The sequence below is a fragment of the Astatotilapia calliptera genome, chromosome 10, assembly GCF_964374335.1.
Source record: "Astatotilapia calliptera chromosome 10, fAstCal68.1, whole genome shotgun sequence".
NCBI classification, from domain to species: domain Eukaryota; kingdom Metazoa; phylum Chordata; class Actinopteri; order Cichliformes; family Cichlidae; genus Astatotilapia; species Astatotilapia calliptera.
In genome coordinates, this window is record NC_137431.1 from 867,417 (window position 1) to 894,578 (window position 27,162).

Sequence of the window (27,162 nt, forward strand, 5' to 3'; positions counted from 1 at the left end):
CGAGTGGGCTGTGGGCTGTCAGCGTGGGCTTATCCCCAATGCATCCACCCGTGTGACTGTCTGTGAATGTGGCATGTGCAAAAATTCCCAAAGCCCGAGATAGCTGTGACGTGTTTGTATCTAAATCAACAACTTGAAAGTGAAGCTCATTAATGCTCAGTGGCTGATGTGTCTAACGCCTGCTTTAAGGACACAAAAGAATTAATAAATTAATTAATTGAAATAAAAAACCCACAACCAATACAGCCTTTGTTCTCACAACATCATACAACTAATTGTCCCCAAAAATCAGAACAGAATTGGGGCTTTTAAATCCGCTGCCCCCTGTTTCCTGGAATAATCTGCAGAAGGATCTGAAACTGTCAGAGTTGGTTATGTTGATGGAGTTTAAGTCCATCTTTAAGGAACGAGAGAATAACTCTGTTAGTCCGTGTGATTGTTTTTAATGTCGCTCTTAACTGATCTGTTATTGTGTATTTTTCACATGTTTGTGCGGGATTTTGTATTTGTTATGTACTTATGTGGTACATGTATTTTTGACTTTTGCTGCCATGATGCCAGATCTCTTTTGGAAATAAGATTTTTAATCTCACTGAGGTTTTTTCCTGGATAAATAAAAGACTAATAATAAAAAAGTTTTAGCTTACCTTCATGACGCATCACTGGTTCATATGAGAGAATCACTTCCTCTTGACTTCCTGTTAGGATATTTCACAAAATATAGTGCTACCTTTAGCTATCAGAATTTGTGGGCAACAAAGAAAAACCCATCAAAATACATGTAACAGTTCGAGATAACTCTGTAATAATCAACATTTTATTCATGTTTTACATTTACTGATATTTTAGTATCTTCTAGTTTACAAATGAGAACTTCAAAAAAAGTACACGGTGGTTTCAGTGATGCGTTTGTGTTGTCAGTGCTAATAATTAGCTAATTTAGGAAACTCTTAAAAACATAAAAACCTGTCTTGATTTGAATTTTAGGTACTGAAACACGCATAATTAAATACTCTCAGTATTTCGCAATAATCAAACTACTGGACATAAACACATACCCGCAACGCTGAAACATGAACTCCAACAGCAAATGACATTTTACTGTAGAAGGCCCAAACAAACAGATGTAACCGTGGCAACCTCTAAGACTGTCATTCAAGCTGCTATGCTCATAAACGAAAACAAAAGCACCATGCAAACATGCATGAAACAATATCCACATAGTGAGGCTGGAATAACAAAGATCATGCTGGTGGAGTCGTGAGAGATCCCAGTGGTTCCTCCTTAGGCCGAATACAAGGTCATAACTGTGTCCTGCAGAACCTGCGACCCTTAACAAATCATGCAGTTCTCAGATAATGCAAACATTACAGACGCGCCAAGGTATAAATGGCACAAGCCACCGAAAGCATAAAAACTAACCCAATATATGTATAATAAGATTTCAGTAGTTTAATTTAAATATTTATCCTCTGATGCATTTTAAACGATTCTTAAAGTCTTATACAAGAAAAAGATGGTTACTTGAAATCCTTGCATGACATTATACAGATATTGAACATTTTTAAACCTCTGCCACATGTCATGTTTTAGTGGACCAAGAAGCAAGATAAAGCCAACAACTGCAGCATGCAGTAATGCAGGCAGAAGAACAACCAACTTACTTAATGTCTTTGTCCCATACCCATCATCACCTATCCCCAGGATGTCCTATTGGCCGTCCACAGAGAGTCAGAGCAGAAGAAAGAGAGCAATGAGGACAGCCACAACATAAGCAAAAGGTGGAGGAAATGAGGACAGAGGGTGCGGCCCACAGATCTGTCCTTCTCAAAACAATGAGCGGCCAGCAGGGAGAGCCAAAATACCAAAATACCTAGATGATCTCTGAAGGGAAACTGGGTCATATAATATCACCACAAAATGAACAGCAGTGATTATGAGAGCAGTGATTATCGCATTTCTGCATCAGAAAAGGACAGAAAACAAGGATGACTGCAAAGAGTCTCCGTGAGGTTCCCACACTTGGAAACACACCTGTGGTTTCCCTTCTGGCCTGACGTGTGACCTACACTGACTGCATGAAAGCACGTATGTGTCTGTGAGCTTACTTACGGTCTGAATCACTGCCATCCTGCTCACCATCTTTGTTCTTGTAGAATGGGAACTTTCGTGTAAAGATGAAATTCTTTTTACGTTTGTCAGTGAATGACTGCGAAGGGAGAGAAAGCATGGGGCAAACAGGTGTATCATTGTCATGCAGACAAAACTGTTTGCAGGAAGTAGAATGTCAAGAAGTTAAGTGTGAATCACTGCTGCGTGTTTTAAGTTGACCTAATAATATGTGAAGCTTTGAGCCGAGCTGGCCACAGATAGATGAGATCAACCAAAGACTGTCAGACAACAACAGCGATATATAAAGTGACCGAGCTTCTTCTGCTGTATTCCTAAATAAATCAGTATGAGATTGCACACTTCTTGACATGCCACCCGTTTAAAATAAAAGCAAAGTGAGAGACAGTTACCCAGAACATGCCATGAAAAATAAAATATAAGAAAGAGGTTCCATAAGAACACGTAAAAACATGCAGTAATAGAAGGAAAAGATGGAATTTGAGAGGATGACAGCTGAAATAACCTGCCTGTATGATGTGTGTCTGTGGTCGTAGAATATATTGCACTTGATGCTTTGTAAATATACCACATCTGTTTCCAAAATGAAGTTGAGCTGATAATTCACAGGTGGTGCAGGTTTGACTTGTGGGAGGTAAGATTAATAAATGAAGCACATCTACAGCTGTAAGAAAGGGTTTGTGGCATTGTCAGGATTTTTGCACTGATGGTTCTTATAGAGCGCTTTTCTACTCTGAGCAGTCAAAGCACTTTACACAACTTGCCTCATTCACTCTTTTCCATGTAAGTGCTCTCTAGCTAACATTCATACTCCGATGGATGCATCGGAGAGCAACTTGGGGTTATTGCCCAGGGATACTTGGCTCGCAGACTAGAGCAGGCAAGGATCGAACCACCAACCTTCTGATCAGTAGGTGACCTGACTGACCATGTGTGAAGTCAACTATACACAAAAAACTGCTTGTTTTTCATGTCAAGTAATCACTCACAGTGCCGGCTGGAAAAATGAGTAAGCCCCTGACTTCACCTAGCCAAAGACTCCTGCATGATCTACAACACTGAGCAAAGCTCTGTGGGGAGCTGAAAATGCGCAGTGTTATATTTGGAAGTTAAAAGCCTGGCAAACCTTTACAAACCTGTAAAGTATGGTGGAGACAACCCTGGGCCTGCGCACATTGTCATCACTGGATGCAACCAAAAATGAAATGTGGCAGGAGAATGTCGGGGCAGGAAGTCCATGACCTGAAGCTTAGTAGAGGTTGGCTGATTAAACAAGGGTGCAAATCAAAGCACACACGTAAAATATCAAGAGAACTGAAACAAATACAAATGAAGACGTTTTACAGAAGAAATGATCTGATGGACTTTTCCAAAGTTAAGCTTTACTTGCCTGCACTGGAAGTGATTACTTGTTTGTTCATGAAGGCATAAAAATGTTTGTCTGTGTTAACTTTGTTTGTGTGGCAAAACAAACAGCAGGTTAAGCTTCTCATACATGTTCAGTTCTATCTGAACTAGCCTGTGGATCATCGCACTAATAGAAATTTCCACTTTGCGAGGTACTCACCCCTTTTGACTCAAACGACCCTGGCTTGGCATTGAATTTAACAGTCTTTAGACGTGCCCGCTCTTTCCTTTCCACCCTGTTGAGGAAATAACTAGTCAGCTGGTGTTATGGTTCAAAATATTGGGGATGGAGACAGGAGAAACACCACAATAACAACACGGGTCCGGCCAGGTCAAGTCAAACGATGATTTTAATGGTCACACCCGTGGGAGATGGAAACTGTATGCAGACAGCCTCAGATCTCATCACAAAAAACACATCTCCATAGTTTTGTAAAAATCAGGGTATTAGAACGCCCCTTCATGCGTAATGACAGATCAAAATAGGTTCCAGACATTAGTCACAGTTAATCGTACATCTTGTACATCTTTAATGGCTACAAACAGACATAGAACTTCTCCTTTCTATAACACCTTCCAAACATGGTAATAAACTTCAAGCCCTCAGGGTCTCTGAGGCTAATTATTGACTCTGGTCATCTGTTACCAAGTAGAGTAAAATATAGTGAGACTCCAAATGAGTTAAGGCCTCAGGCCGGACACATTCCTAGATTATATGTATTATATGTATTATATGTACTGTAAGCATGTTTGCATTTAGCCCTCTGCACTCAAAGTCAAAACCTGCAATATATCAGTCCGGACCATCACGCCGAACGAAGCTTATGACCTTCAAAAGACCAAGTGCCAACTCATCATAAGCACAATTGCAAGGTGTGTCTGAAGTTATTGAAACCACTCTTTTTAACAAAAGACAAACAAATTAACAAATCTTCTAAACGCTATTCAGTTCATTTCAATCATTAATTATTAAACATGAAAGTGATGATTTATGCTTTTCACTGATTCTCTAAAAAGCCCGGAAACTGACTCAGGTATTTAATATTTCAATCAATGTTGTTTAATTAACTACCACTTTAAACTTAGCAAAAAACATAATTGAATAAAAGACCACAAAGAATAATATGATATCAGTGGTATGTAGGCGCGTGCGGCCCTCTATGCTCGAAGCCTTTCCCCTCCATAGATCAGTCAGACATTCACGCTGACTGTAGCTTTTAACCCTTAATTAACTTGAGCACAACTCTATAATAAGCAACAAACTGCAATATGTATAAGTTGATCATGGTCACATCTGCAATGAAAGATCATATTATTCTGGTACCTGTAAGTAGAAAATCAAACTAGAGTTATAACAATCACTGTAATACAAAGGCTAATGCAAGATCAAAAACTTCAGTATATATTTAATGCAAAGCTGGTTATATGATTCTAATGAACTAATAGTGCCCTATTAAAATAATGAAACCAGAAGAGGAAAAAACATCCCCTTTTTATTCTACACTGGTATGTATAAAGTTTAGCAACTGTGAGGAGAAGAAGGAAGTCTTAACAATTTCTACCCCATATGGAAAAGATATATATATATAAATCTTACAAAGTCTGTCTTGTGTGAAACTTGTATGAAAAGCGTATAAGAGTGAAAACTGATATAAGATCCCTCGAAAAATTATATAATGAAACTTGTATGTTTTGGATACTTCCTAAAACAATATATGAAAGTAATGAGAAAGTGGCCACTTTCATGAGTAAATCATATACGTTTTACACGTACTCCTGCCCTTTCCAGTGACCACAGCTAAACATCAGCAAACATCAGGTGTGTGGTAACAGACTGCTTATTGAATTGGGTTCATTGTGTGCTTCATCCTGTCAGCCCACTTTAAATGCTTTTACTTTTCTCCAGTATTGCTGATCTTACCAGTACCTCACTCCTGATGCTTACTGAGCACCTGCAAGTACTTGAAGTTGAAAAAACCCCAGTTTTAAGCTTGTTTTAACAAAGGCTCCTTCAGGGGACAACAAATTAATAGCTGTCCAAATACAGTATCATGGCCCTGCATTTGTACACTGCTGAATGAAATTACAGGAGCACTTCAAAGCTAACAGAAAAGCTCCTAGTTGTTGCATCCACATTCACCTTGTATGAATTTAAAAAACCTACATCGCTTTGTTCTCAAGTTCAAAATAATGACTTCTGTTTTTTTTAATTCAGTTACATTTTATTTATTTAGCACCAAATCACAGCAACAGTCACCTCAAGGCGCTTTATATTGTAAGGAAAAGACCGTTAAATAACACAGAGAAATCCCAACAATCAGACGAAACACGGTGGGAGGGAAACAGCAGAACCAGGCTCAGGGCCATCTGCTGTGACAGTGGGGGGTGAGGGAAGGGAGACAAGACAAAGAGAGCCAGAGATCAAGAATCATTAATGCTTAATTATAGTTTATTAACCCATGATGAGTGAAAATGGGCGAGACAAGGAGAAATGCTTAGTGCATCATGGGAGTCCCCCAGCAGCCTATTGCAGCATAACTAAGGGCCGATTCACGGTCACCTGATCCAGGCCTAACTATATGCTTTGTCAAAAGGACCTCTAACCTTGAGGTCAAGGTCACCAAGTTTTTGGTGGACACACCAGTTGCATCACTTTCAAACTCCCGTGTCTTTGTTCTAGAGTTTTCACACTCACAAGATTTTCAGAAAATTGAGGCAGACCTTGAGGCCGAAGTCACCGAGATCCAAACTCGTGTGAGATCTTTAGTACTAACACCCACACTAGCAGTCAGGTTTGGACACGTTTAATTCTTTATGTTTCTTTGACCATTTACATCGTAGATCAGGGCTGCCCAATCCCAGTCCTCGAGAGCTACTATCCTGCAGCTTTTAGATGCATCCCTACTCCAACACAGCTGAATCAAATGGTTTGATTACCTATTCAGCATGCCATCATGTTTGGCAAAGGCCTGATAACAAGCCATTCATTTGATTCAGCTGTGTTGGAGTAGGGATGCATCTAAAAGCTGCAGGATAGCATATAGGGGGCAACAGTAGCTCTCGAGGACTGGGATTGGGCAGCACTGTCATAGATTCTTACTGAAGGCATCGAGACTATGAATGAACACATGAGGAATTATGTAGTAAACAAAAAAGTGTGAAATAACTCAAAACATGTTTTATATTTTAGATTCCTCAAAGTCGCCCCCCTTCATGCCTGGATTGCTTTCAAGTTATAGCCACCCACAGGTGACTGTGGAGGCCGGGCTATCAGCTCACACAGCCTGGAGGTGTGTTTGGGCTCATTGTCCTGTGGCTGCAGGATGCTGTGGTAGCCATGCTGGGTCAGTTTGCCGTCAGTTTTGAATAAATCCCCAGCAGCGTCACCAGCAAAGCCCCCCCCCCCCCCCCCCCCCCCCCCCACACACACACACACACACACAAACACACACCTCCTCCTCCATGCTTCATGGTGGGAACCATGCACGTAGAGACCATCGCTCACCTTTTCTGTGTCACAAAGACACAGCAGGTGGAACCAAAGATCTCAAATGTGGACTCATCAGACCAAAGCACAGATGGTCTGATGTCCACTCCTCGTGTTTCTTGGCCCAAACAAATCTCTTCTCTTTAGTCGTGGTTTCTCAGCAGCTGTTTGACCATAAAGGCCTGATTCACACAGTCTGCTCTGAGCATGTAGAGATGTGTCTGCTGCTGCTCTGTGTGGCATCTATCTGGGCTCTGATCAGAGCTGCTGTTAACTTGTAATTTCTGAGGCTGGTGACTCGGGTGAATGTATCCTCAGCAGCAGAGGAGACTCTTGGTCTTCCTTTACTGAGGCGTCCTCATGTGAGACAGTTTCATCGTAGTCTTGATGTTTTTGCGACTCCACTTGGGGACACATTCAAAGTTTTAGCAGTTTTCCAACTGACTGACCTCCAGCTCTTAAAGTAATGATGGACTGTTGTTTCTCTTTACTTAGCTGATTGGTTCTCGCCATAATATGAATTCTAGCAGTTGTCAAATAGGCCTGTCAGCTGTGCACCAACCTGACTGCTGCACAACACAACAGATGGTCCCAACGTCATTAAGAAGGCAAGAAACTCTACAGATGAACCCTGACAGGCTCACCTGTGAGGTGAACCCATGTCAGGTGACTACATCATGTAGCTCACTGAGAGACGGGTCAATCACGACACTGGACGGAGGGAGACACAGACAGTAAACGAAGAGGGAATCAGGGCAAAGAGGAAACACCTGGGGGAGACTATCAAAGTAAAATTGGAAGTGCGAGAAACACGCACTGAGATGCAGACTGACGAAACCCAGGGCACAGAGGGAGGACAGAGAGGGTGAGAGACAAGTAGGGGAGAACACACATGTGTGAGAGAGAGACGGGGAGACGAGGATGAAACACTAGGAGGGAAACATGGACTAAAGGAGACGAGACACACAGAAGCGAGCAAACACAGACATGACTGGGGGAACATACGACATATTTGTGACACGAATCACAATTCAAACCTAAAGCAAAGAAACAAAAATCCCACATTTGACAAATGGTTTCTGCTCTTTGATAATGAAAACACCTTTTTGGCACTTTTGCTTTGTTTGCTGTATCGACGCCTTTCAGATGAATTTGATTCTGCGCCAGTGTTATTCAGGACTGGGATACGTTACGTTTTGGCTTTTGTTATCACGAAGGTCTTCAGCTCTTTGACTTCCCTGAGGGGACTATTGTTGTTGGTGATTTATAAATAAACTTGAATCAAAAACAGGCTGTTTTTGGATAATGACTAGTTTAGAGGAAACTAGTCAATAGTATGTTCACACATTAGTGTATTCACTTCTTACCGTCTCTTGCTTGGGATGACGCCCATTTCCTCGCTGTCACCATGTGGAGTAACACGGCGAGCCTGCCACCACTCATCATCGGAGGCGTTGATGACGTGCAGGATGTCCCCAAACCTGAAGCCGAGCCCTTGGCTGGGAAGACCGCTGTCCTTTGACTTTTCATAGTCAAAAAGTGCCCTATTCCACGAAAGAAGAGCAGTAATAAAATAATAATCCCTGTTTCTTTGCAGTAAGTGACTTTTATTCTAAATTAGCAAAGAGAAACTAGATGCAGGATTTCAGCAGTTATAGTTACTATAGTAAATAGTGAATGTGTTTCTGTTTCAGTCACACATCTCAAATATCTGCATAAATCTTCATCTTAGTTAGGGTCAGACATCTGTGCATGAAGACACACAAGCTTACAAAAGTAAACGACGCAAAAGCAGCTTTGCTGTTTAGCCTGGGATGTCTGACTGCAGAATGGATGTTTTTTCATTTTCTGCATTCTTTGAATTCACCACAACCATCTAAAATCCAAAACAGACCAACCTAACATAGAGTGATCTTTTCTGATTGGTTCGCAGGGATCCTGACCCGGAGCTCATGCTGTGGTTCATCATCTGTTCCCGCAGGTCGTGGATTTTGGCCTCAAAACGTCCGTACTCTACAAGACAAGGTTAGCGTGGATCAGCACTGACAGTCTGACACCAATAAGGTCTTGAGTAATTATCTTTAATGGAATTTGCATTTAGATATTGTTTAAGGTATAACTGTCATTGTAAGGTTATGTCCGTCTGCTCTGTTTATTATCAGGCCTTTTAGTTCCCTTGGTTCCCTTGTGTGATCACTGCAGCTGTGTTACCTGCTGTTCCCTCTCTATAATCACCTCTTGTGTATATATCTTCAGCTGCCCTCATTATCCTGCATTATCAGTGTCACGCTTTGTCTCTCGCTCACTTTTATGCAGCGCTTTCATCTAAAACACACAGAAACACACACAGTATCTTGTCTGAGGACTTGATAACTAATAAACACTGATGTTGTGCCATCAGTGTTTATTAGTTATAAAGGTTCAGGAGTTAAGCTTTGGGCCAAGAAACAAGAAGAGAAGTGTACAGCAGCTGTTGCTGACTAACAGATATTCTATAACTGTCTGCACGTTCAGTCTCATGCTCAGTTTCCACTTTTTTATATTGTCTTGGTTTCTTTCTCCCTGGTGTCTACACACATCTCAAATCTGTGTGTCAGCAGTAGACAGAAAGGGAAACACCTATCTCTTTGCAGTGGGTTCTTATTAGCAGCATGCATTCATACCTGACCTACGAAAATAGAAACAAAGGCATTTATCCCATTTCAGCACATCAGCAGCAGGACAGTGTCACAAGCTGCTGTATAATACAATCAGATATATAACAATACAACCCAAAGAAATAGGAGACAGATTCTCTGGTTTCCTTTTTTACGTCTAAAAGAGGAGACGTTCCCTCCCACTGCTGCTCATAGAGCATCAGATGATTGTGGGGGTTTTGTCTGTTTCTTTGTACTGCTATAAAAAGCACTTTGAGGCAACTTTTCTTGTGATGTGGCAATATATGAAAAAAGGAATTAAAAAAATAAGACTACCTTTGAAAACATATTTGTATATTTATATATGCTGATGAGGACATGGACAGAGTTTATGCGACAGAGGAGGATGTTACAGACGGGGTGAGGCAACACCTGAAGGGAGCAAAAGAAAAAGAAGGAACGCAAGACTGTGAGTCTGACAATGTGTCAGTATGAAATCACTGTGGCTGGCTATATTGTTTTCTCACTAATACTTGACCTCTTTTTTAAATAACAGGAAAATAACTAAACTACTAACTACTAGGAGACAAACACTAAGTTTCTTTGTTTCTTGTTTTTTGTAAACATATTGTTGGCAAATTGCTCTAAATTGCTGCAAATTCTTTGGTAGCCAGCTGGCACTTAGGCTTGTTGGTCCGGAGACCCGGCAGCGCCTCACCCAAATACTCTGCCCCACAGACCCTAGCTTTTCTTCCTCCTGTTCCAGTGCAGGAGGATCCACCAGTTCTGCACTGAACATGTTGACTCACTTTGGCAACACAAAAGTGAGCCACTTACTGTCTTTCCTGTTTTAACCAGAAACATAAAAATGTTAATATTAAAGCACTAATTTATTGAACACTGTTTCATAGACAGTGTTTGGTGCTCAAGCCCAGCGAGCTAAACTGTCTCGTGAAGACAGGAGAGGAAGCTGAAGTCGATATTAGAAAAGTTGCTGAAATCATAACAACTTTTCAGAATTGTAATAAATTAGCAGAAATATTCACAGCGTTTAATCTGTAACAGATGTGTTTTTTAAGAACAAATGTCCATGGTTTGAATTATGCCTAGTTCATAATTGATCATTCTTGCTTGACGTTTGACATTTAATAAGTTTTCTTTGCGTTTAAAAAACAAATATAAAAAACAAATACATGGTTTATACTGTTGACAAAGGTGGGACTGTCTCCCATTATATCTGAGCGAGGGTAGAAGGACAGAACATCAAGCCTATTATGTTTAAAGTGTTGCAGCTACACACAGTGAATGAACACTGTGAGAACAATGAGGTAAATCAACAGAGTGTGTGCTTTGGATAAAGCACATAGAGATTACACACACACACACACACACACACACACACACACACACACACACACACACACACACACACACACACACACTGTACTGTGCATTGTAACATGAACAAGAAGTGATGCTTGTTAGAATTTATTTTTTATCTTGTATAACTCATTATTTATATTCACAATTACCTCATAATTTACACGCGTTTATATTTTACTACACAAATATGTATTATAGAATAGAGGGTTGAAAGAAACTGCCACAGCCATACAGCACAAGGCCATAGGAAAAATACTGGACAATGATAGGTGGACACACTGGCTTTAACACACCAATGGGGAGGCAGCGTCCCACCCAAGTACCTAGGCCCAACCCTGATTAGCTTCCAAGATCTTGTCCGATCTTGGAAGCTAATCAGGGTGGTATGACCATGATGGAGCCTTTACTGTGTTTCACTGATGGCTGTATACACACACTGTTGTACCTCCCTCCTTACCTCTGTATATACTGATGACAACTTAAACTTTATACACATGTTTGTTTCACTTGGTGACTTCTCGTCAGCCTTAGCAGAAACGAAGACAAAATAAGACATTTCTGATGAGACTGATGAACAGCAGATAGATCCACTGAAGGAGCAGACATGTCTTTCAGGTCAGGTTTTGCTTTTTCCTCCTGTTTCTTAAGAACATGACTTTCAGATACGGTTTATCTGCTGTAGGTTATTTTTTAGACCTACTGCTTCCACATTCCTCAGTTTTTTTAAGGACACACAGTTCACTGTGCTAGGTTATACCAAGTGTTTTGGCTAATAGCTCTAAGATGTTTTAAATAAAACATCAAAGCGACTGTCTAAAAAGCGCCCAGTTGTAGATTTTAATTGGATGGAGATCAGGAATGTTTTTCAGGTCATAAACCTGGTGGAGTGGAGAAAACGTGATGATTAAATCAGTGGCTTGAAATTTAGCAAAAAATCAGTTTAAAGAAGCAGAATGCTTGTTAAATGAGAATTTATTACCTAAATACTTCAACAACCTTCAACAAAACACAGCACTTTGCAAAATATGCAATAAAATTGTTCCTCCTAATGTGGGAAACCACAAACTTGTTTCACCCACCACCTGAGGCAAAAACACAATCAGGCTGTGAAGGAGCAGAAGCTAGCAGCTGGTGATGGACTCAAATGTGATCAAATGACCCAAGCATTACCAGCTGCACTTGCTAGTTGCAATCCACACGGCAGAAAGAGCAAATGGTGGATGGAAACTACTGATGCAGTTACACGTTGGAAAAGCAAGTGGTTCACGCTCTACCCAAGATACAAGATCCCAAGGTATGAAATACAAGCACTATACAAGCATTTCTTGTTTAAGTACTTTCTGTTTACTAATTACACACACTGATTCTGTATTGTCATAAATATGATTATTATCTTGAAATGATATTTTGATATCATTTTGAGGCTATATCGCCCACGTCCACCCCAAATCACCTGTGCAGTACTCTCAATAAAAATCCTTCCAATAACCTGTTTGGGGAAGCAAATTGTTTTAGATTTCTGATCAGCTGATCAACACTTCACTGAGTCCACGTAGCTCCTAGAGAGGAATTCTGATAGAAGATAAGATTAAAAATGACACAAAAACTAAACTTAAATCTCATTAATGAGAGATAGACTTAAGTGTTTTTAAGGGGTCGCTCAGTGAGAATTTTCACATTAAATGGGAACTAAAAATACTTTGGTTCTCTTTTTCTTTATTTGTGAAACACTGTGGACGTATTCAACGTATATGCTGCCTCGGTGAATAAACTTCACAATAATATATTTTCTTGAAATGCTGTAAATTGGTTTGCAAACATCTTGTCCACACATATATTCATTCTGACTGTGTTTCATTTGCTTGTGTATGGGGGTGTTTCCAATGCAGATATTGCAATAAAGAAACATTTTTACACTACAATGAACTAATCTTTGTCTGACAAAGTGTTCAAGAGTGAAACGACTTCTGTGAGATTCTTACATTGCGTCCATTGAATATAAGTGCATAGGTGCTAATTCCGTAGGTGTCTCATAAGTTTACATACCCTGGCAGAACTTTCAGACAGTATGGATGATAACACACAACCTTTTCTTTCACTCGTTGTTGGCTGACGCCATTTATTGTCAAACTGTGGTTACTCTTTTTTTTAACACAACACAAACTACCCAAATGACCCAGATCAAAAGTTTACATACCCTGGTGACTTGCACACAACTTGACACAAAAAGGTTAGAAAGGCTATGAAATGTCACCATCGTCACCTGTGATGTGTTTGCTTGTAATCAGTGGGTGTGTATAAAAGGTCAGTGACTTTCTGGGCTCCTGACAGACCCGTGCATCTTTCATTCACTGATGTTATTCTAAGTCATGAGGAAAGCAAAAGAATTGTCAAAGGATCTGCGGGAAAAGTTGAACTTTATAAAAAAGGAAAGGTATATAAGAAAATATCAGCAATGTTCAAACTCTAATTAAGAAGTGGAAAATTGGGGGTTCTGTCGAAACCAAACCACAGTCAAGTAGACCAACTAAAATTTCAGCTACAAGTGCCAGAAAAACTGTTGGGGATGCAAGGAAAAATGTACAAATAACTTCAGGCTTCACACAGGACTCTCTGAAAATGTGGTGTGGCTGTTTCAAGATGCACAATAAGGAGGGACTTGAAGAAAGATGGGCTGCATAGTCGAGTTGCCAGAGGGAAGCCATTACTACACAAATGCCGCAAAGTATTCCACTTACAATATGCCAAACAGCACAGAGACAAGCCTCAAACCTTCTGGCACAAAGTCATTTAGAGTGATGAGACTTAAACTGAACGTTTGCCACTTGGAGAGGAGTCAACAAGGCGAACGGTGAAAGGGCCACCATTCCTGATGTGAAACATGGTGATGGATAGCTGATGTTTTGGGATGTGTGAGCTACAAAGGCACAGGATATTTCATCAGAATTGATGGCAATAGGAATGCAGTAAGCTATCAAAAAAGGAATTTTTTTTTAAATTGAGTAAATTTTGCATTCATCAGCCTGGAAGCTGCAAATGTGACGTACTTGGACATTTCAACATGACAATGATGCAAAACAGAAGGCCAAGTTGGCCTGTCATTGGCTACAGCAGAATAAAGTGACATGACAGACTCCTGACCTCAATATCATTGAGCCACTCTGAGGAGACCTCAAACTTGCAGTTCATGCAAGACAGCCCAAGAAATACAGGAACTGGAGGCTTTTTGCCAGGAAGAATGGGCAGATTTACCATCTGAGAAAGTATAGAGCCTCATCCACAACTATGACAAAATACTTCAAGCTGTCATTGATGTTAAAAGGGGCAATACAGGGTAGTAAGAACTGGGTATGTAGGTGGGGTAGTTTGTTTTGTGATTATTATCTAAAAAGAGTAAATACAGTTGTTTGCTTTATTGAACATGTGCTCAGCATCAGTTATAACAGCACAACAACGGGTACGACAGCTAGGAATAAAACTGGCACTAGGCAGCCCTGCCACAAAAACATATCAGATGGGCAACATGGGCACTAACATAACCCAGTATATAGAATAGAATAGAATAGAATAGAATAGAATAGAATAGAATAGAATAGAATAAACCTTTATTATCTCCGGATGAAAAATGTGGGTGTTACACAGCTCTTATAGCAAGGGGAATATAAAATATAAAAGGGAGACACAAAGTGGTCCTATATACATAAGCAACTGAAGTTCGTATTTACAGGTAACGATGTACAGAAATATGTATAGAAAGATTGTACAGAGATATGTACAAAATGTACAGTGAACAAACAAGCTGGTGAGTAAGATGACCAAAGGATGTTAAACTGTGTCATAGAGTCTGACGGCTGCTGTAAGAATGACCTGCGGTAGCGCTCCTTCCTACACTGTGGGTGTAAAAGTCCACTGCTGAACGAGCTGCTCAGTGCTCGTACAGTCTCATTCAGGGGGTGGGAGGTGATGTCCATGATGGATGTTAGCTTAGACAACATCCTCCCCAACCTGCTCGATGGACTTCAGCGGATGGTCCAGGACAGAGCTGGCCCTCCTGACCAGTTTGCTGAGTTAGGTCTACTCCCTAATTCACACCGCCCACAATGGCGGTGTCGTCTGAGAACTTCTGGAGATGGCAAGTGTCCGTGTTATAACTGAAGTCTGCAGTGTACAGGGTGAAGAGGGAAGGAGCAAGTACTGTTCCTTGTGGGGCCCCGTGCTACAGACTACCACCTCAGACACACAGTCCCGCAGTCACATACTGGGATCTACTGGTGAGGTAGTCAACAATCCACGAGGACAGTGATGGTCCACTCCCTTTCCCTGCAGCTTCCCACTTAGCACTGAGGTCTGGATTGTGTTGAAGGCACTGGAGAAATAAAAAAAAACCATGACTCTCACAATGCAACTGGTTCTCTCCAGATGAGAGAAGACCCGATGCAGCAGGTAGGTGACAGCGTCGTCCACCTCGATGTTTGGCAGCCTCGTATAACCAGGCCTTTGGCCTCTGATAGCTCATTCTTCACCTTCATGTACACTTTGATGTTCGGTGGCACACTACTTCCGTATACAGGCCATCCCCTGCGTATGTAGGTGATGGCAGTCTGTAAGTCGCCATCAGTTGCAGTGTCTCTTTAATGCTCTACATTCAGCTTGGAGATGCTGGAATGCCCTGTATCACAGTGGCTACGTAGCAATCTGCCCAAGCCTGTGGGCTACGCGACAACGTATTGGCGATGTCATTCGAGATTCAAGATTCAAAGTGTTTATTGAAATGCTATTTCTTCTGTACACATGACAATAAACACTTTGAATCTTGAATCTTGAATGACAAATGTTTTGCCAGGGACATAGACGACCTCCGGCTTGTACCTCATGACATCTTGTAGACACCTCAATGGAGCCTTGAGTATAACAACCAAACACCAACCATGAATGAAAAGAAAAGTTTTTGTGTTATCATTCATATTGTCTGAAAAATGGTTAGGAAATCATAAATTCTGCCAGGGTATGTGAACTTATGTGCACAACTGTACATAAGGAGGTCATCACTTGGCCCAATTATAGCCAATTTACTTAGAGGCCCGCAAAGATCTATTTAAGCATTGTCCTGTGTTAGGTTTGTGCTGATTAATAAGGCATTTACACCACATGATTGGTGTGCTTGTAAAGTGCATTAACTTTTTTCAGCTGACTTACCTTCAGGTCTGTACTGAGCAATGATGGTGACCACTTGTCCTGCTCCTTTTAGGGCTGCAGCTGCTTGTTCATGTGTGGCTCCTTGTAGGTCAATGCCATTGACCTATTTTAACAACAAAGTTGAATTATTTTATTACAGTTTGCTTTACTGTATATTGTGTATTGACCTGCAATACAAAAAAGTGTACTTTATTTCACCTCAGTGTTAATGCATGGTGTCCATTAATAGGAGGACAATTCAGCTTCAGATTTAGTTTAACCCATTTATCAATTTTATTGTGAATTTTCCCAAATGACAATTGTCAAAGCCCTTAATTAAAATTAAAGCTGAAACTTTTCACTATCTTTCATCCCCGCAGGTGGGGTGGGGGTTGTGGGGAGGAGAGAGGTATGTGTGTATGATCCTCAAGCTTGGGTCCTCCTGAGGTCGAAGGTTCTATGGAGTACCTCAGCTGTTCCTACTACTGACGCAGACCACTGATGTTGTGGGCTGAACGTGCTGGAGCCCTCTTCCAGTTCTGGGGTTACAGCTCCTACTCTACTACTCCTACTACCACTGGGACCATTCTGGATTTTATGTTCCACAATTGCACCAATTGTTCATTCAGCCCCTGGTACTTCTCTGTTTTCTCATGCTCTTTCTTCCTGCTGTTGCTGAAACCAAAACTACAGTCTTGTGTTCCTTTTTAACCCCCACAATGTCTGGTTGGCTGGCCTATATACTGCTTCATCAACCAAACTAGTTTTTTGGTCATTGGGTGTTATTTCCAATGCCCATTTGAAACCTGGATCAGCTTGAAACCTGGATCCTCTGTAGCTGGGTACCAAGACAACATACCCTCAGAAGATCTACTAGATGATATGAATGCAGCACTCTGGACAATACCTACTGTGACCATAACCAGCTGATCTACACTACGGCAGCAGTGATCAGTGAGATGCTTGGCTACAAGTTGAACATGGAGAAGGAGACTTGAGGCCAAAATCAAGGTAGCATGGAGGGAGGTTAGCCAACTATTGGAGCTGCAGAAAGGTGCGATGAAGAAGGTGCCTAAGAAGTACAGCAAACTGTCTCATACCACAGGCCGTGGAAACTGCCAAGCAAAGACTCACAGCCTTCGCCAGCTGCTTTAAGGGGTACACCAGAGAGATCGAAGGCAGGAGAATAAACCAGCTGTTCTCCTCAGAACCAGCCGAGTGGCAGGGGAACAGTTTGAGAACAGCACCACCAAGGCTGGAGACGGAGCAATACTGGAAGAGCATATGGGAGAAGGACACAACCCATAACGGCAATGCTCAGTGGCTAGTGGATCTGAGGGCAGACCACAGCGACCTCCCTGAACAGGGTCCAGTGACCATCACAGTGGCAGATATCCAAGCAAGGGTCTCCAGTATGAGTTGGACAGCACCAGGCCCCGACATGGTTCACGCCTACTGGCTGAAAAGCTGACTGCACTCCACGAGCGTCTGGCAGCACAAATGAACAAGCTGCTAATAGACCAGCCACACCCAGAATGGCAAACTGAAGACCGGACAGTGATGATCACCAAGAAATTACCGGTCCCATCCAACTACCGGCCAGTAACCTGCCTCAGTACCACTCAGTTCAAGCTCCTGTCAGGCATTATAGCGTCTAAGATGAACAGGCACATGGCTCAATACATGAGTGGGGCACAGAAAGGGATTAGCAAGAATACTAGACGTGCAAAGCACCAACTACTGGTAGACCGAGCAGTCAGCCGAGACTGCAAGACTAGGCTGACCAATCAGCCTCCAGTGCACAGGGCACTGCCTGGATTGATTATAAGAAGGCCTATGATTCAATGCCCCACACCTGGATCCTGGAATGCCTAGACCTATACAAGATCAACAGTACCCTAAGAGCCTTCATCAGGAACTCAATGGGGATGTGGTGTACAACACTAATTTCCAACTTCAAGCCCATAGCACAAGTCACCATCAAGTGTGGGATCTACCAACGAGATGCTCTGTCCCCACTGCTGTTCTGCATAGGCCTGAATTCCCTCAGTCAGATCATTAACAAGACTGGCTACGGATACCAACTACGGAATGGAGCAGTTGTCAGCCACCTCCTGTACATGGATGACATCAAGCTGTATGCCAAGAGTAAACGAGACATTGATTCACTGATCCACACCACCAGGATATACAGCAATGTCATTGGAATGTCTTTCAGACTGGAGAAGTGTAGTCAGATGATAACAAAGAGAAAAGGTAGTCAGAACTGAGGGGATCAAACTACCAGAAGGCAACATTGCAGATACAGAGGTTAGCTACAAGTAACTGAGGATCCCACAGGCAAATGGGAACCATGAAGAGGTTGCTAAGAAAGCTGCAACCACAAAGTACCTGCAGAGGGTAAAGCAAGTCCTGACAAGTCAGATAAACCAGGGGTGTCAGACTCAATTACACAGTGGGCCAAAATTCAAAACTGGAACAAAGTTGCGGGCTAACATTAATATTTATTGAAAAAAAAATCTTCCTCCAGATATGAGAATGACTCTTTTCTTATGGACTCAAACAAGTTTTGCTGAAAAACTGAATATGGAATAAGGAAAGTTTAATGCTAAACAATATATATATTAGCTGTATAATACCAGTAGGCCAGCTCTAATAGTAATTTGGTATGGCTTCGCGGGCCAAATGTAACTAGGCTGCGGGCCAAATTTGGCCCGCGGGCCAGAGTTTGACACCTATGAGCTAAACGATAAGAACAAGATCCGGGCTATCAACACCTACGCCCTGCCTGTGGTCAGGTACCCTGCTGGGATAATAAGTTGACCAAAGGAGGAGATAGAAGCCACTGACATCAAGACAATGAAACTACTGACCATGCATGGAGGGCTTCACCCCAAGTCCAGAACCCTGAGGCTGTACGCTAGGTGTAAGGCAGGAGTTCAGGGACTGGTGAGTGTCAGTACCACGGTCCAGGATGAGACAAAGGAAATCCACAAGTACATCAGGAAGATGGCCCCAACCGACCGCGTGTTTAGTGAATACCTCAGCCAGCAGAAATACAGGAAAGAGGAGGAACCATCATGGAATTATAGGCCCCTGCACGGTATGTACCACCGGCAGATAGAGGAGGTGGCTGAAATCCTACCAGTGGCTGGACAAAGCTGGACTGAAAGACAGCACAGAGGCACTAATCATGGCAGCACAGGAACAAGCTCTGAGTACAAGATCCATAGAGGCTGGGGTCTATCACACCAGGCAAGACCCCAGGTGCAGGCTGTGTAAAGATGCCCCAGAGACAATCCAGCACATAACAGCAGGGTGCAAGATGCTAGCAGGCAGGGCATACATGGAACGCCATAACCAAGTGGCCGGCATAGTGTACAGGAACATCTGTGCCGAATATAACCTGGAAGTCCCGAGGTCAAAATGGGAGACGCCCCCAAGGAGAATGACCGAGCTAAGATTCGGTGGGACTTGCAGATATAGACGGACAATATAGTGGTGGCTAACCAACCGGACATAGTAGTGTTGGACAAGCAGAGGAAGGTGGACATCGTGATAGACATTGTGAAAGTGAATGAAAGCAACATCAGGAAGAAGGAACACGAGAAGCTGGAGAAATACCAAGGTCTCAGAGAAGAGCTGGAGAAGATGTGGAGGGTGAAGGTAACAGTGGTCCCAGTGGTAATCGGAGCACTAGGGGTGAGTGGGGAATTTGTATATTTTTCTTGTCTTTTTTCTCATCTTGTCTGTTCTGGTAAATAATCTCTTAAAATCCAGAATAATCTTCTTTGTCTTTGTGGTGTTCAGAGCCGGTTGATATAGGCTCTGAACACAGGAATAATTAAAGCATGGGATGAAAGCCTATCTCAGAGAGAGGTTGAAAATTCTGGTGAAGACTGTGAACACAGTCCCTAAAAAATCTGATACTGTCAAGTCCAGATGTTTTCCTGGCACCAACCCCTCTTAACATCCACTTTACATCCTGAACCTGTACAGTCAATGGTTGGGAGCTCAAAACTGGGACTTGGAAGGTGTTAATGGTTGAGACAGAATAGTGGATTACGGGGGAGGTGTCTCAAAGCGTGAGAAGTTCCTTTGCTAAGTGTGATGCTCGTGTCCATTACTGTGTTGGTCTGCCTCCTGAAGTTGACAATACGCTGGATACCCTACCAAAGGTTATTATGGGAGAGTTGATTTTCTATGCTCCAATTTTCCTGATTCCGCTCTTCAGGTCAGCTCTGGCAGCACTATATACTTCCCTGAAAGTGGAATTGTGGGCTTTGGGGACACGTTTGACAGCTTACAGGACCTTTGATTGGGAAACACACATTTTTCTGCTGCTACATTTCCCACACAGAAGTTGATGGATAGAACAGCTTCTGTATGAACAGTCAAGTCCTTATTGCCAAAGACACTTGACTCAGAGGAATTGTGCTGCTTCTGTGTATACGTCTGTGGATGTATTCAGGGGAGAGGATCACAGAGAAGTGGTCAGACCGGCCTCTGTGTGGGAGATAACACACTCTGTGTTTTATGCTTGTATAAACTTGAGCCAAAGTGTTTTCCCCTCTGGTCACACATCTTACATGCTGGTAAAATCTAGGCAGGACAGACTCTAAGTTTGCCTGATTAAAATCACCTGCAGTAATATGTGTGCCGTTGGGTCCACTGTAGTAGTGTTTGTATGGTGTCTGCCAATAATAAGAGAGATGTGCTAGTGTTAGCATTGACTGGAATGTACAAAGCTGTCATTTGTCAGCATTTTGAGTTTAACTTTGTAGTCTTGATTCTTTCCTTGGCATTATGAAGAAGATAAAAGTTCAAGTTTTATATGGTTTAATCTTGGTTTTAGTTCTTTTTATGTCTTTGAGTTTACTTTCTGTTTCTGGTTGATGGTTTCTTGTCAATTAGGTTCCTTTTGTGTCTTATCCCAGTGTCTCCTGTGAGAGTCTGTTGTGTCTGTTTGTTTGTTTCTCCTGACTCTGCTTTTCCTGTTTTATTTTGATAGTCCCTGTCTCATGTGCCTTGGGTTCAGTTTTGTTCCCCCTGTCTAAATTTTTGGACAGATTTCGCTTTCCCTATCATAAAGGATGGTCAAGTGTATCCTATGCTAAAGGAAGCACTCAAGCTTCATTATCGTGTCGTCCCTCAATATTGTTCTCCCTTGTTCCCTGGTTTTCTCTACGATCCTACTTTGTATTCCTGGTCCACTACATCTAAATGCTTTCTATTTAGCAGTCACACACAGTATGTTGCCCCAGGATACTTACCGGCCTTTTAAACTTATATATAAGTTCACCAGGGAGAATATGAAAAATAAAAAGTCTAGCCTTCTTAGGCTGTGAAATTTCCACCAGTAATGGGGGACATATGAAGTCAGTGTGTACAGTAAACACTGATATTTAAGGTTAGATTCCCATCATCCACTGGAGCATATAGTGTCATCAGGACACTACAACACAGAGCAAACAGCTTCCCCACAGACACAGCAGCCATGGAAGTGGAGGAACGTTATATCAAAAAGTCCCTGAGTAAATCTAATTATCATAGATGGACATTTGTCAAAGTTGGGAAAGCACCTAAAAAAATCTCCAAGCACTCTAGGAGTAAAGGACAGCTGCTGCCTAAGCAAAAATCCTTAATGATCCCTTCAGTGTCAGGAGTATCGGAATAGCTGAGAAGCATTTTCTCAAAAGGCAGCACCTCTGCTGTTTTCAAACCTCAAACAACACTACCACAAAAATTGGTACCCTGGCACAAGCCTTTAAGCCTTTAAGATAGCTACAAGAGTGCCAAAAGGTGGATTTTGTCACTTTTGACTGTTGTTCATTCAGGACAGTAAACCTGAGCTTCAGGTGATTGGGGGAGATCAAGACTGTCTTCCTCTTTTTTTAAATTGCAAACTGTGGTCCAGTTGTTAGCAGAGGGAGGGAAGGCAAAGGACTGTAACTTCGAGAGATGCTGGTTTGGCAAAGGACTCATTGGATTGAGTTTCCTGGACACAATTTCCCTGAACAATGGATTGACATAGGATCATGATCCTTTAAGCCTGGAAGCTAGTAACAATAGTAACAAGTTCAGGGTTGTTGTTTTTTTGAGGTGTAAAGGTAATGATACATCATCCTTTAGACTGGATTTACTCCATTATTCTGCCCCATGTATATCCATCATGTATTTAATGAGCTGTATGTCTTCTTCTGAAATCCCCACCTTCCGTTGCTACATAAAACAAAGTAGCGATGGTTTAGAAAATGTAGTTTTCTCTGGTCCCCTTCCCAATCAGACCAGGAGTGACATGTTTAGCTGGATGTTCTCCTTAAATGATTAAAGTGTGATTAAAATGGCGCCGGTGAGGTCGGCTGCCGTGCTGGATGCTCTGCCCTAACTTCTCCACTTTTTCGTCACTTTTTGCTATATCTGCGATAATCTTGCATGGGCATCATGCAAAACACACAAATCTGCTACAGTAGAGACACTTTGGTTTCTATTGGTCTGCAGTACACGAACATTTCACCATGTTTAACTCCGGACCCAACCTGGCCAAAGGAGATCCTGAGAGAGAACAAAGGACGCGACCCTAAGCGACGGCCTCGAGGTAAAAGAGCCGGCATCAGGAACAGGCTACGGGCTCGCGCACACTGCGCACCCATGCCCAGTATCCTGCTAGCCAATGTTCAATCCATCGAGAACAAGCTTGATGACCTCAGAGCCAGAATCAAGTTCCAGAGAGACATTCGGGACTGCAACCTCCTCTGCTTCACCGAGACTTGGCTGAACCCAGCGATACCAGACCACGCCGTGCAGCCGACGGGGTTCTTTTCGGTTTACCGCATGGACAGGACAATGGAGTCGGGGAAGAAAAGAGGTGGTGGAGTGTGTTTGATGGTGAACAACAGATGGTGCGACAGCACAAACATCTCCCCACTCACACGCTCTTGCTCGCCCAATCTGGAGCTTTTGATCGTTAAGTGTCGCCCTTTCTATCTCCCTCGGGAATTCACTGCGGTCATTGCCTGCACTGTTTACATTCCGCCTCACGCGGACTCGGACACTGCCTTATGTGAGCTACATGAGGCTCTCACACATCAACAAACACTTCACCAAGATGCCGCACTCATTGTTATGGGAGATTTTAACAGAGTGAATCTCAAACAGACATTTCACAACCTTCACCAGCACATCAACTGCCCCACCCGGGGCACGAGGACATTAGACCACCGCTACACCCCGTTCAAGAACTGTTACAAGGCTCAACCCCTGCCGGCATTTGGAAAATCGGACCATTCCGCCATCTTCCTCATACCTGCTTACAAACAAAGGCTAAAGCAGCAACCACCAATCAGGAGGGAGGTCGCTCGCTGGACAGACCAATCGGTGGCCGCGCTGCAGGACGCACTGGATGACGCAGACTGGGACATGTTTCGGCGCAGCTCTGATGACATCAACATGTTTACGGAAGCGGTTGTGGGATTTATCGGGAAACTAGCGGACGACACAGCAGAAAGAACTACCATCCGAACGTTTCCCAACCAGAAGCCGTGGGTGGATAAAAACATCCGCGACGCTCTGAGATCACGCACCGCTGCCTACAATGAAGGGCTTGTCTCCGGTAATATGGACCTATACAAGGCTGCGTCCTACAACGTGCGCAGCGCGGTCCGAAAGGCAAAGCGGAGCTACGGGGAAAAACTAGAGTCACAGCTACGACAGTGCGACTCTAGGAGCCTGTGGAAAGGACTGCGGACTATAACGGACTATAAACGACCAGCTTCTTCAATGATGAATGCCGATGCTTCACTGGCTGATGAGCTGAACATGTTTTATGCTCGCTTCGACGCCGCAGCAATTAAAACAACAAACGGCCGCGCGCGCTCGGAGTGCACCAGTGAAGAAAATGCATTCGTCATCACAGAGCATGCCGTGAGGAACACCTTCAGGAGGGTGAACACCAGGAAGGCAGCAGGACCAGATGCAATCCCTGGCCGGGTCCTTAGAGCCTGCGCTGATCAACTAGCACCGGTGTTCACGGAGATCTTCAACCTCTCCCTGGCCCAAGCTGTGGTTCCCACGTGCTTCAAACGGTCCATTATTGTCCCTGTTCCAAAGAAACAACAGCCCGCTTGCCACAATGACTACCGTCCAGTAGCACTGCCTTCAATTGTGATGAAGTGTTTTGAAAGACTGATGAGAGATCACATCACTTCTTCACTTCCTGCCACCATCGACTCACTTCAGTTTGCTTACCGGACTAATCGTTCCACAGACGATGCCATATCTCACCTGCTCCACACATCCCTGAGTCACCTGGACACTGGCAGAGGGAATTATGTTAGGATGCTGTTCGTGGACTACAGTTCAGCATTCAACACAATAATTCCCTCTAAGCTTTTCACCAAGTTGACGGATCTAGGACTCAGCTCATCACTGTGTCAGTGGATCCTCAACTTCCTCACAGACAGACCCCAATCAGTGAGGGTGGGAAAACAAGTCTCCCCCTCCATCTCACTCAGCACTGGAGTGCCTCAGGGCTGTGTTTTAAGCCCCCTGCTGTACTCACTGTACACTTATGACTGTGTAGCCACAGCCGACACCACCTCCATTGTCAAGTTTGCTGACGACACTGCTGTTGTGGGCCTGATCTCCGACAACATCGAGACGGCCTACCTGGAGGAGATTAGGAACCTGGAGACCTGGTGCCAGGAGAATAACCTCCTCCTAAACATCAGCAAGACTAAGGAGCTGATCGTGGACTTCACTACAAAGCAGGCGAGGAATTACAAACCCCTCATCATCAGTGGCACGCCAGTGGAGAGAGTGGACAGTTTCCGATACCTGGGTGTCCACATCACTCAGGACCTGTCATGGTCCTGTCACATCAACACCCTGGTTAAGAAAGCCCGTCAGCGTCTCTTCTTCCTCAGAAGACTTAGAGACTTCCATCTGCCACTGAAGGTGCTCAAGAACTTCTACTCCTGCACCATCGAGAGCGTCCTGACGTCAAACATCTGCACCTGGTTTGGGAACAGCACCAAGCAGGATAGACGAGATCTGCAAAGGGTGGTGCGCTCGGCAGAACGCATCATTCAATCAGAGCTCCCTGACCTGCTGTCCATCTACACCAAGCGGTGCAAGTCCAAAGCTAGGAAGATTATGATGGACCTCTCCCATCCCAACAATGGACTCTTCTCACTGTTGAGGTCTGGGAAGCGCTTCCGCTCCCTTAAGGCCAAAACAGAGAGAATGAAGAGGAGCTTCTTCCCCCAGGCTATTCGGGGCCTGAACCAGGTGTAGACTGGACTCTCCCACACATGTCACTATAAGACTGGACTCTCACACACGTCACCACACGCACCACCACACATTTCCTATAATCCTATAATTCCTATAATTTATAATCCTTATCTTTATAATCTCTTCTGCTATTTGCACATTCTTTACTGTAAATTCCTAAGTTAATTTGTAAATTTTTGTAGTAAATTGTAAATATTGTAGAACTTTTCTTCTGTCATTTAATGGTCGGGCATTGTACAGCTACAAGCATTTCACCCCCATGTCATACTGTGTATGGTTGTGTGTGTGTGACAAATAAAATTTGAATTTGAATTTGAATTTGAATTTGAAATTGTCTGAGTGGTGTCCAAAAAACGATGTGGGCTTCATAGATAATTGGGAAACCTTCTGGAGGAAACCTGGTCTTGTTAGGAGAGACGGCATCCATCCCACTTTGGATGGAGCAGCTCTCATTTCTGGAAATCTGGTCAAATTTATTAAACCCCCCAAAACGCCTCTCTGCAGCTTCTCTCCTCCTGCTACCCCCCCAAAAACCCATCTCCATAGAGACTGTGTCAGCTTCCAAACAGACAAAAAACAAACTAAAAACCAGCAACAAACAACTTAAACATAAACAATTACAAAGAAAGAACAATACAGTATCCACATCTGAACCAAAGAGTAAAACAGTGAAATGTGGATTATTAAATATTAGGTCTCTCTCCTCCAAGTCTCTGTTAGTACATGACTTAATAATTGATCAACAAATCGATTTACTCTGCCTTACAGAAACCTGGTTGCAGCAGGATGATTATGTTAGTTTAAATGAATCAACACCCCCGAGTCATTCTAACTACCAGAAACCTCGAAGCACAGGCCGAGGGGGAGGTGTGGCAGCAATTTTTCACACCAGCCTATTAATTAATGAAAGACCAAGACAGACTTTTAATTCATTTGAAAGCCTGATGCTTAGCCTCGTCCACCCCAGCTGTGAAACTCAGAAACCAGTCTTGTTATCATCTATCGTCCACCTGGTCCTTACACAGAGTTTCTGTCTGATTTCTCAGACTTTATATCTAATTTAGTTCTGAGCTCAGATAAAATAATTATTGTGGGTGATTTTAACATTCATGTAGATGCTAAAAATGACAGCCTCAACATGGCATTTAATCTGTTATTGGACTCAACCTGGTTCTGCTGGAGGTTTCTTCCTGTTAAAAGAGAGTTTTTCCTTCCCACTGTCACCAAAGTGCTGCTCATAGGGGGTCATATGATTGTTGGGGTTTTCTCTGTATCTATTACTTTAGGGTCTACCTTATAATGTAAAGCACCTTGAGGCGACTGTTGTTGTGATTTAGTGCTGTATGAATAAAAGTGAATTGAACTGAATTCAATGGAAATGTGACTTTAATTCTGCAACATTAATTATTTAGATTTTAATTTAAATGTGTAAAACTAAATATTAGTGCTGTCAATAGATAAAAAAAATTAACTAATTAATCTCACAATTTTAATCGCAATGAATCGCAGTTACTTGATCAAAAGCCTGGTTGCAATTACATTTTTTCAACTTTATATTTAAGCTTGTAACATACATTTATGCAATATAATGAAGTATAAACACAAAGAATGTTAAATGCTTAAATTCAAAGAGAATTTGAATAGTTTTCT

The 27,162-nt window shown here is 42.7% G+C and overlaps 1 protein-coding gene across 13 annotated transcripts in view; it reads right to left on the reverse strand.

Annotated features, from left to right (window-relative positions):
- The window catches only part of LOC113030572 (disks large homolog 2-like), a 176,826-nt gene that overhangs the window by 5,319 nt on the left and 144,345 nt on the right, over nt 1-27,162 (reverse strand). For 11 of the 13 annotated variants that reach the window (XM_026182134.2, XM_026182132.2, XM_026182129.2 and 8 more), the window contains 6 exons: nt 16,240-16,342; nt 8,923-9,037; nt 8,392-8,568; nt 3,698-3,773; nt 2,113-2,209; nt 648-698 (listed from right to left, as the gene is read on the reverse strand). In XM_026182134.2, the coding sequence (XP_026037919.1) occupies nt 648-698; nt 2,113-2,209; nt 3,698-3,773; nt 8,392-8,568; nt 8,923-9,037; nt 16,240-16,342 (619 nt within the window). Of the gene's footprint in view, nt 1-647; nt 699-1,664; nt 1,711-2,112; nt 2,210-3,697; nt 3,774-8,391; nt 8,569-8,922; nt 9,038-16,239; nt 16,343-27,162 lie in introns of all 13 variants that reach the window. The other 2 variants (XM_026182133.2, XM_026182131.2) reach the window with 1 other exon arrangement.